The 18,771-nt window shown below is 31.2% G+C and overlaps 1 protein-coding gene across 9 annotated transcripts in view; it reads left to right on the top strand.

Moving 5' to 3' along the window:
* The first annotated feature begins 228 nt into the window (after nucleotides 1-228).
* LOC145279835 (calmodulin-regulated spectrin-associated protein 2-like) overlaps nucleotides 229-18,771 on the top strand; it is a 273,839-nt gene continuing 255,296 nt past the window's right edge. For all 9 annotated transcript variants that reach the window (XM_080131267.1, XM_080131269.1, XM_080131268.1 and 6 more), the window contains exon 1: nucleotides 229-866. In XM_080131267.1, the coding sequence (XP_079987393.1) occupies nucleotides 780-866 (87 nt within the window). In that variant the 5' untranslated portion in view covers nucleotides 229-779. The remainder of the gene's footprint in view (nucleotides 867-18,771) is intronic.

Here is an 18,771-nt window from a genome sequence, read left to right on the forward strand (position 1 = left end):
GAGAGAGAGAGAGAGAGAGAGAGAAAGACAGAGAGAGGCGGCAAGAAACAGAGAAAGAGAGAGAAAGAAAGTGATAGGGGAAATGGATAGATAGAGAAAATTAGAGGCAGAAAGAAAAAAAAGGGGAAAGAGGTTAATAAGACAGACGGAGAAGAGGGGAAAGAAAGAAAGATAGAGAGAGAGAGAGAGAGAGTTAAAGAGAAAGAAAAGAATGAGAGAAAAAAAAGTAGATAGAGAAAGGCAGAGAGAGAGAGAGAGAGAGAGAGAGAGAGAGAGAGTTTTGCACATGCGCAGTGCCGGTGAAAGGCGCCCGTTCTTAGCCGCTGTCGTCCGCCGCTCTATTTATATGTCGCTGACTGTATTAATAATAATAATGGATTGCTGAAGTCTTCATTCCTACACTTTCTGGAGTCTATCCCCCAATTCAAAATGAAGGACGATTCAGCACGAATACTACCTGGAATTGTTGCGATCTCATAAAAAAGAAGGATTTTTTCGCCCTGAGTCGCCTCTTTTTTACATAGCGCATGTGTGTGTGTGTGTGTGTTTTATTTTGGAGTGATGTGATGGCCGACTAGTTGCTACCACCACCAGAGAGCTGCATTTCTTTCAGCTCGTCTGTTGTGGGTGGGTGTTATTTTGAAAGAAAGAGCTCATTATATCTATCTATATAGATATCGCTACTTAGTTGTGTCTGTAGTCATTGCAGTGTCGTTTTTTTTTTTTCTTTTTTCTTTGTAATAACGGTGCTGCTGGATACTACTTAAAATTATCATAATATGGAGGCCGGAGACAGCGAGAGTTCCGCCGTGGAGGACGGTGATGTTATTGAAATAATTCCCTCGGGGGATTACGATGTTGGAAAGGTAAGTTAATAAACTCTGTCTGGAATTAAAATGGTGACAGAATAAGAAGAACCTGTCGTGTTATTTTTTTAATTGAATTAAAGTTTATTGGAATTGCGTAGATCGTTTTTTTTTTTTTTCCTTTTTTCTTTTCTTTTGAAATCAACAGTGGTGATCTCTTTCTAGAACCCAACGTGAGAAATGACGTAAGCTTTTCCTTCTCTGCAGACAATGGCTGCTCGCTTCCAAATTATAATGTATTTATATATATATAAATGTATATTCCCTCCTAATCACGTCTTGTTTTTATAATGAAAACCAAAATTGTTATTCAGACTGTCTGACGAATGCCTTGGAGAGGGGGGGGGGGTTCTTTAATTGTTCGTACATATGGTTTTAGCGTCCTAAATTCCACTTTTCAAGCGAGACAATTCTGTTTTTTAGTTTTAAAATTACATTGCAATTTATAATATTGTAATAGAGTACAGATCTTCATGAATATTTTAGTTTGGATTTTGGTACTCATGCAGAGTGATCCGTGCTGAAATAGTAACGTTATTATTTAAAAAGCCATTCTTAACATGGGGAGGGTGTTTTGTACCTATTCTATACTTCAACCTTATAATTGAATAAAAAGACATATCAAAACTTTAATTAAACGTGGAAATAGCATTTAAAAAATAGCGCGTATCACTCTCTGCACTAGCACCAATAATTTTTAGCCCTTCCTTCACACAAATTTGAAAAAAAAATCGAATTTTTCTAAATAAAATAAAGAATGAACGAAAGTGGATATGGCGAACATTAACGAGAATCACCCCTCCCCCTATAATTTTTATAGTATGTTTTAGTCTGCAGTATAGCTTTCGAGGTTTATTCTGAAAGCCGTTCTTAGCATGGAGAGGTTGAAAGTGTTTATACTACGCTGCTGGGTTAAGTCGTAAAAATACCAACTGCAGAATACCGGCTAAAATTATAGGGAGATGATTCTCGTTCAGGTACGCCGTGGAATTTTAAATCTAAAGCTGCCTCGACCATTTCCGGGATTGACTGGATTCACTGTCGATACTAGAGACTGACTACGTAATGTACTGAAATTATTAGTGTCTCTGTCTATTCACATACCGTTCTGTTATCTCACTCGATAAAATGAGCAAAACGATACTAAGCTCTCTTAAAAACAAAAATCAATATTAATAAAATCTGTATGAATAGTTGTTTTTTTTTTTTTTTTTGTTACATCTTGAATTGCAATCGAATTTTGCAACTAATGACGTCTTTCGAAAGCGAATTTAGGACGCTGAAAACGTATCCATCATCCATGAGATGGAGGCTCATTTCATTCAACAAATTATTTCATTTTTGCTTTTTCGTTTTATTTTCCCACGTCAAACTTTGATTTGTAATTATTTAACCATTGTTAAATTAATTAATTGATTAAGCAACAACTATAAATTACTGATTCGTATTAACGGTCAATTTTTTTTTTTTTTTTAATTTATTGTAATAATTCACATTCCATGATTTAAAGTAGTGCCATAGCATTTATTTCAAAGAACTATTTGTTTTCTTTTCTCATAAAAATAGTATGGTAAAATAGGGTGCTAGTGCAGAGTGATATTTTTTTTAAATCGTAAGTTTTTTTTTATTTTTTTATTTTTTATTCAATTGTAAGGTTGAAGTATAGAATAGGTACAAAACGCCCCCCCCTCCCCATGTAAAAAATGGCTTTTTAAATAATAACGTTATGATTTACGTCCGGCCGGATCACTCTCTGCACTGGTACCTAAAATAGAAAGTTGGTGTATTGGAAATTGCTCTGAGAGCAACAATTATTAACAAATCAAACTTTGAATAAAAATTCACAGCTATGGGAATTAAACATCGTTTTGCAATTTCCGATTTCAGATACCATAGCCAATGAGGTGGATACTTTATTATATTAAAAATATAAGACAATTTTTTAAGATACAAATTATATATATTATATAATCACTCCTGCCTCCAAACACTTTTTTTCCATGGGTTTTGTGTAGTTTGTGATAATTGTCGATGTATTATGACATTTAAAAAAATTCATAACCACTAAAGAACCCACTCGTTTGTAAACGGGAGTGATTCTATAAAATGATCACATTCTTATATAAACTAAAACTTAAAATTTGACTTTTTTATATAATTCCCAAATAAGCTAATTATTTCGAATTATTTGATTTCTAATTAAATCTACAAGTTGTTGACATTTAAATGTTATATTTGTCAATGATATAACTATGTAAAATATTTCCCCAATTCCCTCGTTGGAAATCTTGTCTACCATCTTGCCATATGTGTAACATGCGTTTAATCACAATCGGTGATGGTGGTTTAGTGCTTTTAATAGTTAATTATTAATCTCTAATTGATGAACCTTTCAATTGATGCGCTACTACTAGCAGCAAGGTCGATTCTCATTTCTATCCACGGGCCTTCTCTTCTCAGTGTAGTAGTAGTAGTATTATCGATTATTGATTTCTTTCCTTGTCGGATTAATAAAATAACACAATCTCGTGTGTGTGTATGTATGTATGTATGTATATATATATATATATTGCTATTTTATTGACTGGGTTGTTTATCCATATTTTTCTCTTCTCTGGGGACCTGACTCCTGCAATCGTCTCAAAATGTTTGCAATATTTTTTTAATTTACGAACACATCTAAATGATGGAAATACGTTTAAAAAAAAAACATGGAAATTTATTTTATTTTCACCCCCCCCCTTTTTATAAAGATAAATGTTCACACTTTGTAACACTTGTGAAGAAATAGTAGTTGGTTCACATCCTGTGGTTGGAAACGGTAAACGCAAACTCGTGTTCGATCCGTAGTCGCAAGTCTCTGGTTCTACTCGTAGATAGCGAGTTTTATAAAATCGTTGCATATTTATAGGATGAATACATACATTGTATTTATGTTAGTGAAGCTAAATAGCCACGTTAAAGCAGTTATCTTCCAATATGGTGGTCAAATTTTATTAACTAGTTTTGTATGTTTCGCAGGCAGCGGTGATAGAACTAATAACATTATTTGCAGAAAATATTATCTTATGACAATGTTAGGAGTTCTTGGTGACTATATTAAATGAAAACATTGATATTTGCAGATAAAGAATCGGCAAAAAATAAAACCAATTAAGTGAATTAATTAGCTCTATCAAAAATAGACTAATTTAGGCGCTGCTTAGTGCTTCAATCGGGCCAAGATCACAGTGCAGTATCTGTTCTCATGCTATAGTTCACCATTTCTGCCCTCGGTCAGTGGATAAATTTTTTATGAACATTTTTATTTTTGTTCCTATCCAGAGTGCCCCTACATTGTGTCTAACTCTGCCCTTGTAGGGAGGCAAATAGACACTCAACTAAAATTTCGGAGATGGCTTCTAAAACGTTTTAAAATTGGTACGTCTGCAGAATTTAAACCAATTCTTTAAAAATCTAACCTATTAAAGGTTTAGTTTGTCAAAAGTCGGTTCAAATTCTGTAGAAGCACCTATGCACTTATTTCGTTTCATTTCAATCCGTGTAAAAATGTATTTATTATGTTTAATTTTTAATAGATGAAGAAACATGTTTAACGATTGTAAGAATCTCACGCGTTCACTGTTCGTGTTGCGTGAAATGAAAAATGAATAAAAAAAATATTTCATGTCAACGCCAATTCATTGATTTATTTTACATATTAAGTTTAATATACATAACCCAAATATGCACTTCGACGTCCTTTTGTCGTATTAGTGGAATAAAATCCGAGCCACTAATGACTAAACTGATTAATATAACACATTCCTATGGGATTAAAAAAGAAAATGAAGCTTTTAAAAGCATATATAGTATGGAACATGAATTGGAAAAATAAAAACAATGATAATAAAAGAACTTGTCAAAAAGAATGTTCTCTTAACAATTTTTAGTTTAGTCTGACTTGAGAACCACAACATGTTGCCTTATCGTCAATCATAAATATTTGTTTCATTAACTCCAAACACTTGTTTGTCTATCTTCTGCACACCCCATTGCAACTCGTTGATTATTATCAGTTTGTAAATTCAAAATATTCAGGAGGATTAGTAATAAAAAAAGCCATTAACTTCTACTTTATAAATGCTGCCGATAGTAATATTTTTACTCTTTGTCTCTCACAGTCAACAGAAACAGAAATTATGCATAACACTTTAAAGTGAGGGTTCATTTTACTACATAAATATAACGTAAAAGGATCTCTCTATTTTTGACCACATAGCTTAATTCAGAATGGGTATATCTTTTATGCCCCAACTGGCGGCCATTTTGGAAATAGAAAATGGTTACTCATTCTGTCCTACCACAGATCGTAGTCCCACGCTATATATATGGTCATGAATCCGGTGGAGTTTACATTCATTTTATGTAGTAAAATGAACCCCCTTTCAATTTTTTTTTTTTTTTTTTTTTTTTTTTTGTAAAAAGAATAAAAAAGAGTGTTTATCTGTAATCACTAAGCTAATGGAAGCGTGGGGAGTGGGTTACATTTTGCGAATTTTCCTAGAAGAATCGGGTTGTTCATTTAATTTTATTTTTTCACGGTTGTTGTTTTTGTCTTTAAACTGCTCAAATTTTTCTTTCGTCCTTCTTCCTCCTTGTATTCTTTTACTTGGTTTTATTTAGAAATTCTTATTTCTCAACAACCTGCATGAAAATAATGAATCGCTAGTGCAGTGATGGATGGTGTGATATCCGATTAGCATTAGCAACACTTGTAACACAATCAACAATTATGGACATCGCTCGTTGCGAAAAAAGCGAAATCAAAATGGCTACTCTTGTCACCTGTTTCAGATGCATTTTTATTATTTTTTTTTTATATGAATACAAAAACATTGTGTTAATCATTATCGCATCTTTTCGATCTATAAAATTAAATATACAACAAAATGTGTTCGTGTAAAGAACGAATTAAATTACGTGGATAGTATCGTCACGGACATTTAGTAATTATTTAAGTGATGAAGATTTTTTTTTTTTTTTGTGAAATTCCTAGTATTCCATTGAGGTTAATAAAAAATGTACAATATACATTTTTTTTTCTTAACGAACTTAAATAAATCCAAATACCAGGAATTGTTTTGTCAACCGTAAGATCTTGGTAATTTTTCTTTTTGTTCCCCCTTTTTTTTTTTTTTTTTAAAGTACCTGATCACATTAATTCTGTTTAAACACAAATAATCCTACATTGTATTAAATTTACTTTCATTATCAAATTCGTTCTTTTTTGAACCTATGTTGCCCAGGTAGGTGGTCACCTGGTCAAGTCATGTTTACACTTTTTATTTAAATAATAATAAAAAAAATAAAGATTCGCTTTAATTTTCTCTTTATTTCAAACCAAACAAAAATAATTCAATAGAGCTAAAATAGTTAACACTCGATAACTTGTGGCACATAATTTGGCACTTGTGCATTTTAACATTCGCGGCAAGTTTAGAAATCTATTCTTAACATGGCTTTGTTAAATCTGCCTTTGTCACGAACGGAACTTTTCAAAAATGAAAAACAATTTGGTCGGAGATGTTAAATACACAAATGCCCATAATTTATATCAAACGCATTAAAATGAACTTCTTTGAACTCGTGTTTTAGCGATTAAAACTTTTTTTTTTTAAAAATAGTCTCTCCTCTACTTTTAATGGCGGTCACAACATGCCTACAAAAGTTGAGTGTCAAGAGGACAGATCTTCAAGTACAGTTTTATAAACGTTAAAACATGGTTAGTTAGAGAATTTGGTTAAGTCCAAAAACTCTGTACACAAAGTTAAGACGCCGGAAGTGGACTCGGTTTAGCTAAAATACGGAACGAAAGTCACTAAACATTCAACGAAATACGAAACCATATGGAAATAATGTATTTCAAAAAAATATTTCAGTTTTAACACTTGTGCTATCAATGAAACAAAAATAAACTTCGGTTTCGTAATTCAATTGAACATAGCTACCATGTTTTATTATACATTAGCAGTTCAGTCAGCCCGGCTTTGCTCGGGCTCTATGTACTGTTCATAACTTTGTGCATATATATATTAATATATATATATATATATATAAACCTGAACTCGTGTCCAGGTAACCTACATCTAAAATTTAAAGAGTTTAGCCCCAAAATTGGCGGAAGAGTTTAGTAGAGTCTGCAAAGGTCAATTCTTTGACCCCTTGGCAGCCCAAATTTCGCCCCAAAACCGATTAAAAAGCTTGCCCTATGTCTGAATACCCTTTATGTAAAATTTCAAATGTTTAGACCAAAAATTGCCTGAGTAATTTGGTAGAGACCGCAGAGGTTAATTTTTTAAAAATTTTGACCCCAGTTTTAATCCCTTAACATTTGTTTTGGGCTCAAATCAAATTAAAGTTTGATCCATGTCCAAGTAACCTCAATTAAAATTTCAAGTGTTGAGATCCAAAATTGGCGGAGGAGTTTGATAGTTTTTAAAGGTCAAATGGTTGAACTTTAACCCCTTCTCCTTGACAGCCAAATTTCTGGTCCAAAACAGATTAAAGATTTTCCCAAATCTCCATACCTCTTATGACACGTCTCGAGTCTGTTGACTGAAAATTGACAGAGTAGTTTAGTAGGAAATTGTACACACATACAATTTCACTTTTATAGATATATAGATTGATAAAATTATGTGATAAAATTTGAAAGAACTTAGAAGTTAATATATATTTAAGAAAACTTTACAAAAATGTATAAAAATAATTTAAAAAGATTGTTTCCGTATAAATATATTTGAAATATTAAAAATATTTATAGAAATGTGAAAAAAACCCTTCGTATTTCGTTTCATGCTTATTCACTTCCGTTCTATATTTAACTAAACAGTCCACTTCCGGCATCTTAACTTTGTGTACTGAATTTTTGATTCGTCCGAGAATTTCATTCTACTGCGTTTAGTATATACTTTTTTGGTAGAAGACTGGGTTACGAGTAATCGAGTGTTTACTATACTGTTTTTTTTTTTTTTTTTTTAAACCTCTATATTTATCAATTACGTATAAGCGAATAGAACGATGAAGTCATAACTTCTTGAACTCTCCTTGCCTTGTCGCATTGACTTTACTTTCATTATCATTTTCTTTCGATTGCTTTTATTTTCATATTGGAAATTTAAAGCTGGAACAGCTGACTAGAAATTTCTAGTTTAAAAAAAAATACTGTAACTAGGAGTGGGTGCATATCTTTTGATACTTCCTATTTAATCTTTAATATCTACGCAACATGTAAGCTTTTTTTACGTGTGTATTTTTTGTTAGTGTATTGGCAAGTCAATCATTCAAATATGCATCTAAACATACAAAAAACATTTCTTTGTCATTGTATTGACGTATTAAATAAGTCTTAGGGTTGAACAAGATTTGAGCATACGGATTATCAGCATCAATAAGGCATGCTTTGCTTCATCCTGATTCAGGTCAATAGGTGAAATAAATATATAAAAGACAATGTGAATTTAAAACTAACCTCTTTAAATTTAACCCTTGTTTTTATGAATAAAAAAATCCACTAATTGACGCTATTAAGTAATTTAAGCTTCAATTTTAAACACTCGAAAAATGACACCTGTATTGATTTGGAAATAAGTCGATTTTATCTAATGTATGCCACTAATCTCTATATTAATAAAATAACTTCTAATGTGTACTTGGCTTACATTCTTATTTACTGCTTATCGAATACCATATTGAAATAGTGTCTTAGTAATAAACAGAATCGAGAGGGGGAAAAGATAATAAAATAACATCTTATGTACGATATGAAAATAAATTAATTGGAATCTTAGATTTCCATCATTCCAGTAATTACAGGAGCAAAAATTCAAAAACAATCTCCCTAATATATCCAGTGAACTGCAAGAAAGATATAGACAATTGCATTTAAAGGGGTAGTTAGAATCTTCAAAAGATCTCTCAGTTCGAATAGCGAGTGGATGTCTGGCATCCGGTAGAATGCTCTATCCCCAGAAAAAAACAAAGAAAATGGAAAAAAATAAAGGAATGTAATAATACAAAGTACCACAAATGAACATTTAAAAAGAAAATATAACAAATTACGAAATTCCATCAGAAAACATTTCAGTTACTTCATAAAAAAATGCCTATTTTGATCTCTTGCTAATAATTAAAAAAATAAAAACGAATTCACGACCTCCGAAATTTAAAAACATTTAAACTGTTGAATAAAAAATCATTTCTGACTTTACAGTTATAAGCAAAATATATTAGATGGTTTTAGAAGCTATTTATAAATTATTTAATAAATTTCCATATTTTCATATAAAATATTGTACTTTTACAGTTTGTGGATCCTGCTGAAATATTTAGCAAGCCATTCTTAACATAAGAGGGGTTTAGTATTCTGTACTTTCACCTAACAATTTTATAAACAAGATATCGTATAAATTAACTTGAAAATCATATCTAAAAGAAAGCACGTTCTGCAGAAATACCAAAATATATTAATAATTTGATCAAACGACACCATTTAAATTTAGCTTTTAAAATCTTATTTAAACAAAAAAAAAATAATTTAAAAAAAACGGCAAAAAAATCTTTTTTCAGTACCTTCAACTGACAAATGCATATTCAAGAAAAACAAAAATAAAAACATACAAAACTGAAACTTAAACAACTACTATATATCCCGGGCAACGCTAAATATTTAAAGTTAGTAAATAAAAACAATTGTATGATTAACAAAAAAAAAAAAAGTCTCAAATTTTTATTTCTTTCTATAAAGAGTTATATTCTGTTAATACTCGTTTTTGGATAGAGATCAAGTTTGTATTTATATTATAGGTATGACTTCAACAGATTATTCTATTAAAAAACAACTCGACCAGATAATAAACACTGAAACCAGCAGGCATACTTTAGGTTATTATAATATTGTATCTAATTAAATTTCCCAAGGCTGAATGTTTTTAGTCTGTCATTTGTTTTTATTTAATAAGTTTTTCATGCTGCCAAGATCAGCTTTAAGACTAAGCCTCTGTTCTGAAAGTGGAAAGTTTACAGAAAGATATATCAGTGATATGACAGTTGTAGCCTTATTTTATTTTCATTTTTAAATTCAATGTGTGACAATTTTAAAATTGTACCTTTTTTTATTGAAATAATTTTTATTCTTGTAATAATATACCATGAAAATTGTTCAAATATATTGAACTGGTCAGAACGAGTCGGTTCAACAAGCAAAAATGTTATTTATTGAATTTGAATAGAAAATAGGCAATAGGTCATGATGACACCGTGGCATAAAACCTTTAACGTGTCTTTGTTCTTCTTGGGAATTGTATAGTACACCGAGCAAAGTTATTTTTCTATATAAATAAATAAATAAACAAAACTGAATATCAGTGGGAGACAGCTGACAGATAAAAATGTTGCCAACTTTAAAATTGAACTTTTACTGAATTTTTAAACTAAATGGAATAATTGAGAAAGACAGTTTACACTTAAACATATATATAATGGGAGTTATTTCATAAGGATTATATCTATAAGGATATCCGTCCATTAATTTCCTAAACACAACTGATTTACACCACTTTCTGGCTCTATGAAAATTAAAATAGAAACTATACTAAACCTTAGGTCTAGAATCCTTGTTCTAATTTTGATCACAATCCATTACGTGATTTTTAATTTTTGAAAATGTCGTAAACTTAAGTGGTATGGATCAAATTCAATTTAAATCTGAAATGTTGAATTTTCAAATGGAAATTTGTCTGTATTATATGCCCTATAAAAACACAAAAATCCTTAATAATCTAAAGAAACTGAAGTTTGGAATATTTAGTAATTGATGTGTAATACCTACTGTTTGAAATTTCGCAAAAATTGAAGATATCTGAATTTTCATGAAAGGCTTCCTTTTCTTTTGTATAAAATTAAACTAAAATAAATGTAGCTCACATTTGGACCTTTTATGTCTAGAAGCTGTGTTCCAAAATTCATAATGATTAGTTAAAGAATGAATCCTCAGAGTACAACTATATAAACATATAACTAACTTTATATAAAGAGATAGTGCTGTTATTACACTGTCGATTGTCCTGGTTACGGAAGGCTTCCCTTTTATTTGACCTGCACTACATTTCAAACCATGGGCAAAAGAGCTTGTGTAGAGGGGTAGCGCTTTTCCAAGATAGCCTTTTTGTGGCATCTTTAACTGGTCCCACAAAGAACTCGTGTAGCTTGTCTGTAGTTAGCTTCTATAGAGAACAACGGTCCATGCATGGCGAAGAGTTGCAACCTTCATGAGCTAATCCTGTTGACTAATGGGCATAGGTAATATGTGATGGATTGAGAGGAGTTAAACCACTATGAAAAATCCTTTATGAGTACTTGTGGTTCCTGTGGCAATCATTGATAAATGTTTCAGCAGAGAACCTAGGAAAAAATTCCGAGACATTTGTACCAGAAACTGGCAGTTGCTCTTGATTGTTGGATAATGTTGTAACAGAGCGTCGACACACATATGCAAATACCAAGCCGTGTGTGGAAAAGACTATAAAAAAAAGCGTGTGCACAGACTGATCACAGTCGAGCTGTAACCAAGTCAGGTGTGTCAGGAGAATGAGGAAATAAATGTTGTAAAAACAAGAGTAGTTATTACTTGTCCTGTATTCTTGCTATGTATTCTGCTACATGTTGGGTAAATGTGTGTGACATTACAATGTGCAGCATACGGAAGTGTCACTATGTAAAACTGAGAATTTTTCCTTACAATACTTTTGTATGGGATAAGTAGGATTTATTAAATATTTTTATTTAACTACTGGGTTACTATTTATACAAGACTAACCCTTATCCTTAGGTGGCTTTTAATGAGATAGAAAGATTGACAATTGAATGATGAATATTATTAGAGGACTGAAAATAATGAATGGAATAAAATTTGATTATAAGAACAGTTTATAACAAGTATTGTTGATGTTAGATTTGAAGATGACCATGAGGTAGCCCTTAAGTAATCTTCTGGTAATGTGTTAGGAACGTAAAAAATGATTTTTGTCTCAACCAGTGTCTAATCTGTAGGGAGGCAAGTCAATTGGAATTTGTCTTCAATATGTTTTTTTTTGTTCTGATTTGTTTTGAAATATTTTAATTTCGGGGGCTTAATTTTAAAGGTTTTCACATTCTCAAGAGATATTTGATGGTTTTTCCATAAATTAAGGCCAAGTGAGTGGTTAGTAAAACTTGTTTAAGCAATATATTGAAATGTTCGGTCTTGTTATGATTAACCGCACATTTAGTGACTGCTTTAATGTTAGAGTGGGAGTAAATCAGAGATCTGTACAGGCTGTTGCTTTTCATGTATTGTGCAGGAAGTTTAGTATAGGCTGCCCACAAGAGATTTTTTTATGATGATTTGCATGTAAAACAAAGAATGGTCTACTTGTTAAGTTGAACTTGGAATCCTATAGAAAGTAAAGGTCTGAGGTCGAATGCTACCAAGACTGAAGTGGTTAGTATTGGAAAACTCATGGAAAGAAGTTCCTCTGTTCAGTTTATTGAATGAGAGTTGGGTATTTTTTTTTTTTTTTGTTAAGATTAGCTATACAAGAAGGTCAGCAAGATAACAGGTAGTTTGAGAGATAACCCAGTTGTGTGAAAGAAGTGTAAGACAAGTGAGAATTGTGATGTAGAGAAAGTTTATTTGGATGCAGAGGCTATTGAAGTTGTTCAGAAGTTCTGTTACCTTGGTGATATCTGATCACACTTACCACTGACAATCAAAAGGAAAATTCTATCGGGCATGTGTGCACATTGTGATGATGGAAATGAAATCTGATCAGCAAGTTACGGTTGAAGATATGTTATGTGTACAGGCCTAGATCTGGTGATCTTGGAAAGATTAAATCTTGACAGTATAAGGAGGTGTGTGCAGAAAAGGAGATTTCGGAGGTTTGATTAGATGGAAAGAGTGGATGAAAGTTCTTGGATTAGTTGTGGAACTGTTGAGATAAGTCAGTTGGCAAAGAAAAGCCAAAAACAAAATATGGGAAGAAATAACAAGGATGGATTTAAGAGGGATAAAGACCTGACTAGAAATGGGTTAGTTTTGAATTCAATTTCTGAAAGTTGTCCAATATATGCTATTTGAACTATTTATCAATTCTGTAATAAGCATTAGGTCATCATCACTTCATAATAGAAACGGCAAGTAATTCTTTTAAATTTACACATATCACAAAAGAAAAGATATTTTATGTAGGTAAATAAAATACAAAAATTGTTTGCTTCAACTGACATGAATGAAAAAATCTTTTCTTAAAAATATAAAAAAAATGTGGTATTGGTTTCTGCACGTTTTTAGATGAAACCTAGATTGTGAAATCACAGTATAAAGTCCGACTTGCTCCTTCCTAAATTTCTGATTCTGCAACCATGAATATAACTTTATCACTAATGTATGATGATTTTAATTCGTTTGTTCTAAAACACATTTATTTTAAAATTCTGACATTTAGATGCGAGATGATTTCTGAATATTGGGCTTGTTTACCTACTTTGTACAGTGGCAAGATTATGCACAAGGTTTGTCTATAGTGGGAATCCAGCTTCCTAAAATAGGAAATTCTAATCTGTCTATAAAAAGAACTTTGTCTGTCCATTAGACATTCTCATGGATGAGAGCACCTTAGGAGACTGACAATAAACTTGCTCTCTCTTCATAAAGGAGATAATACCTAGGTAGATGGCTTCCTGAAATGAGTATGCTCCTGTGTTATATTTGGAAATTAACTTTCTCTATACTCTTGAGCGAGGGGAGGGGGGATGGCCCCCCCCCCTCAAAGATGAAATAACTTTGTAACTTTGGTAGTGCAGCAAGACTAGCATTAGAAGAAAGATGCATCTGAAATAAAACCAGTCTCTCTGCTTATTCCAGCATTGCTTCATGCTACCTTGGATTTTTGCTACTGGACCTAAATGCTGGTTCAGGATAATTGTGGTTAGGCATGCTATACTATAAACTCTTTGTGAAGTGAATATCCATTGTCTCTCAAAAAAGAACTAAGCCAGTAGTCAGCCACTTGTCAACAATTGGCTTCAATAATCGCTCATTAGTGTTCAGAATGCTTTAGGCATATTTTTCTGCAGCTGCTCTTAAGCAGGTGTAAAGGGGAGTTTCAAAAATAAGTAATATTTTTAAAACTTAAGTGAAGAGTCTACATGTTTCTATCAGACCTGTTTGTCAGTATGTGGGACTTCAGTTTGAAATAGCATTTTCCTGTCTATCATACTGAAGCTTGGAATCAATGTATCTCTATACAAAGCTGTTTGCTTGTCTGTCAGTATTTGAAATATTTTCATTGCTAAACACTGATATTTAAAAAAAAAAAAAAAAAAAGGATGTATCTGAAGAGTATCCGTTCTTTGTTTACTTTGGCCTAATTGATACTTTCACACTCTTAAATCTGCTATGCTGTTCTCACATCCTTGTGAATCTATTGTGACCATTTACATACTAATACTGTTTGGAAAGGAACCTAAAATACCCCCCTCCCGTCTTTGGATCAAATAGCAATATATTAATCTTAGACAATTTTTTGCATAATTGATGTTTTAAAACAAACTAAGCTGATCATGGCTTTTATTTAATTGATTTTATTTTTGCAATTATACATATGACTTTTCTGCTGCCTTTTTTTTCTCTCTCAACAAAATTGTTTTTTATTGATATTACTAGCAAAATATGCAACCAGAAGCAACATTTTTGTTAGTATACATGACAAATGAACATATTATCCTCAAGAGGTAATGCCTGATTTTTCTTCCCTGTAATTGAAAGATAGTATATTAGTCTAAAATAGAATAAGAATTAAGCATTAAGTAATAGTTCGCTTTCGGACAGATATCGAATGACCTTTACTAATAGAAATCAACCCTTCTAAAAATGTTCTTTTGTATGTAATTATGTAAAATAAACTTAAAATCAAATTTATGTATTAAAATTAAAGTTGTACAGAATAATTCTATATCTTCTAACATAAATTTAAGTCGGTCGGATTTTGAAAGTGGGATGTGAATAGTAATCGGTTTGACATACCTATAATTCAATTTTTTTTTTCTTTTTCCTGAAAAGATTTTTCTCAGAAAAATGTTAGGATGAAACTGGCTTTTGGTGTCAGTCAGTATAAAATCAAACGATATTGTAATAATTAAATTATCTTTGTAAAATATTAATTTAATACACAATTTGTTGAATAAAAAATATTTAATCAATCTAAAAATTATACTTTTTTTTTGTTTGTTTTTTTTTGTAAAATATTTTATCACTATCAGCAAATACTATTTTTTTTTCTCTGAACTGTTTCTGCTTTAAAACTACCTTTGTAAAGAGACATATGTTATTCTTGTAAATGGTTGCCAGAGTGAGATTCACTGTTTGGACAATAAAAAAAAAAAGTGATGTCTAGACTTGTTTGATATATACTGATTAAAAATTATTTTCTTTTTACATAGCGCATGCCTACTTTTTAAAATAAATTAACCATGAATGGAGATACATTTAAACTTTATTTACAAAGTCATTGAAAACTTGAAGTTCAACGTTTTTACTGAACTTTTCTTTTTACTTTCAATTTTTTTACTGAATCCAATTATCATTATTTAACGAAAAAAATAAAAAATAACGTCATGAAGGGTTAATAATCTGGTGTAAAAAAAATTCAATCTCCTCCAATTTTTAATTTTCGTTTGTAAGCTTTGTCTGTACAAAATATGCCATTCATCACTTCATAAGAATATTATAGAAGACCTTGATTTTTTTTTTTTTTGCTTTGTTTTTTTTTCTCATAGAAAATGCTTTTGTTTTCTAAATCGATGTGCACTTTCTACTTCAATACATTTCTTATGCTTTATTTATTTATTTATTTATTTTTTTTGAGTCATTTAATTTTTATATGTATTAGCAAAAACGTATGTAAGCAGGTGTGCATGTGTGAGGAAAAAAAAGGAATGGCTGATTGTGATAATATTTTGTTAATGTGTGCTATTTACCCCTCAATGGATGAATGGTTTCTTGACAACGAAAAAAAAAAAAAAAAAAAAAAAACCCCAACTATACAGCATTCAATCCCTGAATTAAGTATTAAAAGATAGTACAATCTAAAAGTAATAGTATATATTCAGCTTCAGAGAGATATTAATTTATATTTTTAAGCGTAACGTTACATAAAACCTCAGACTAGTTTTGTTTGGACAAGTGTAAAATACTAAATAAAGTAGTTTCACTGGAGTGGGGAAATTCATGAAATTTTCAAATCGTTACATTTTATAAATTTGTCTTTTTTTTTTTTTTTTTTTTTTCCAATTTGTATGAGGCATATTTATTAATTTTTTTAGTTTACTATAAATCGTTCTCAAAGATGGATTGATTTAAATTGATCCAATTTTTAAAAACCTTTATCAGACGGTATTAAGCGTTATGGTTCTATTGTTTCCACACAATTTTTTTTTCTTCTTGAATATACATTTGTCAGTTGAAGCTACTGAAAACAAAAAAGATTTCAAATTTTGACTATTTTCAAATACAAAAATTAGAAATACTTGGCTTAATTAATTTCTTGGCTAAATAGTACCATAATTAAATGTTATTTCATAAATCATTATAAAATATAAAAATATCTTTATCAGTGCCCAATTTCATCTAAATATAAAATTAAGTCGTGTTCTCAAAGTTTAATGGCTTTTAATATAGTTATTTGATTATATGTATTGCTGGCTGTTTGTTTGAAAACAAAATGACTAAAACTAGTTTTATTTGAAGACATAAATCAAATTTAAAAAAATATATGTGAAAGTTAAAGATGGGCAATGCCAGGTCGGGACAGCTAGTATACGTGTTTTTCACATGTCTAAGTTTTAAAATGCATATAGATGTTAATAATGGGACACTAAATAAATTGTTGAAAATTTTTCAGTTTGATCCCCAGTTGATCAGTTTGAGGGGAGGTGTGTTTCTATCCATAGCTTATTTTAATGGTGAAGTTGGAACGAAACTGGAAATTAAGCCTACATTTCTTTAAACTTTGGTTGTCACATTAAGTAATAGTTACCTTTTATTTAAAAGCACTGTAATTTTAAACTTACTGCCTTCCATACTTGTTGCAGTCAAATAGCCATTAAAATAATGGCTATTTGACTGTAACAAAAATAGTTTAGACAATGTCAAGGTAGCCTTAAGTTCTTTTGAATTCATGTTAAATAAACTTTTTCATGTGTTTAATTATATCTACTAACTAATGACATTCATCCAGGTTGAACTGAGCCAGCTCCAAATGAGTTTACCACATTTCACATCAAGGTGATCCATTCTTGCCAACCGGCATACTTCAGTCATTCCCAATTCCAATGTTGAACACCATGAATGCAGGGACCAACCACCAGCTTCATGTTTGCCCTCATTGTTCTTATAAAAGTCTTTAGTTGGCTGCCTCTGCTCTTCTGACTGTCAGATAACTTATAGATAAATTTTTCTTCGGAGCATCGATCATGTTCAAACCAGTAAAATCTCTTTAAGAATCTCTGATGCTGGTGTTACATCATGGATAGTAGGGTTTGGGATTTGGTTAGACTGATGTATAGGATGCCCTAAAGGAAGTGCATGTCAAAAATTTTGTGTTAAGATTTTTGTAAAAAGGCAAGCCTTGCAACAGTACAGCAATATTGTGCATAAATTGGAGATATCTATTAATGCTTGAAAATTATTTTTTATTTTATGAAAATGAAAATTGACACATTTTTTAATCTTATATCCCCATTTGGGGCCCAAACACTAAAACCTTACCTGCTGCTGTGGATGCCTTTCACTTGGTTGACTGCTGATTTGACTGTAGAATGTAGTGATGGATCTATGTTTCATCCATTGTCATATATTGATTTGAAACTTGAGTGGGGAAAATGGGTCTTTTAATTCAGATTTTATAAATAATACAAAAATAAAGATAAAAAAATGCAGTGGTGGGAATTGAGCAATTTTTACAGAAGTTCTTATTTTTCAAGTTGACCAATCCCATTTCTGGTAATAGATGACGGTCATAATTTATATCAATTGTTACCTTTTATTAACACATCCAAAATTGAAGTCTATTAGCTTTATTTGAATGGGTGGTGGAGTTTTCAAACAAGTTTATAAAGTAGGTTTTATGGATAACGCCCACTTAAAGGTTATAACTCTAAATTAATAAAATTGTATAACCACTTTTCACGCATGGGTGGTAGTTTCTTGTGACTAACTTACACTTATTGTTAATTTACTATTAAAAAATTTATTGAAATCAAAAATGAAATCGCATAATGAATTATAAAAGAACATTTTATTAGAAATAAAAACAATTCCCTATTAAATAGGGTGAGGTATAAAGCTCACTGATACATGAGGAAAAACTCAATTAATATGCACCCTTTCCTTCTCTTCTAGTACATCAGACAATAACTGCGACCATTTTTTTTTTTTTTTTTTTTTTTCGCTTTTTGCATTTGCTGCGTACTCAACAATTCCCTTTCTATTGATCTGCTTGCTGATTTGGTACCTCTTTATCTATATAAAATAGAACTAGTTGTACACTCACACACACAACTTTGTGTGTGTACAACTCTCCTACAACCCACACCACTGGACCGATCATGACCAAACTTGACATGATGATGGTTTCCCACCTGGGGATGGTGCACGCCATTTTCCAAGGTCAAGATCAAAGCATATATATATATATATACTCTTCTATAGCCCACACCACTGAACCGATCATGACCAAACCTAACATGATTTTCAATTATTAAAAGCTGACAAGTTGTTTAAAGTAAGGTTACTTAAGCTATGAGTTATTTCCCCTTTTTAAGC

This window comes from Euprymna scolopes, chromosome 7 (assembly GCF_053919585.1).
Source record: "Euprymna scolopes isolate OS-2025 chromosome 7, ASM5391958v1, whole genome shotgun sequence".
NCBI lineage: Eukaryota > Metazoa > Mollusca > Cephalopoda > Sepiida > Sepiolidae > Euprymna > Euprymna scolopes.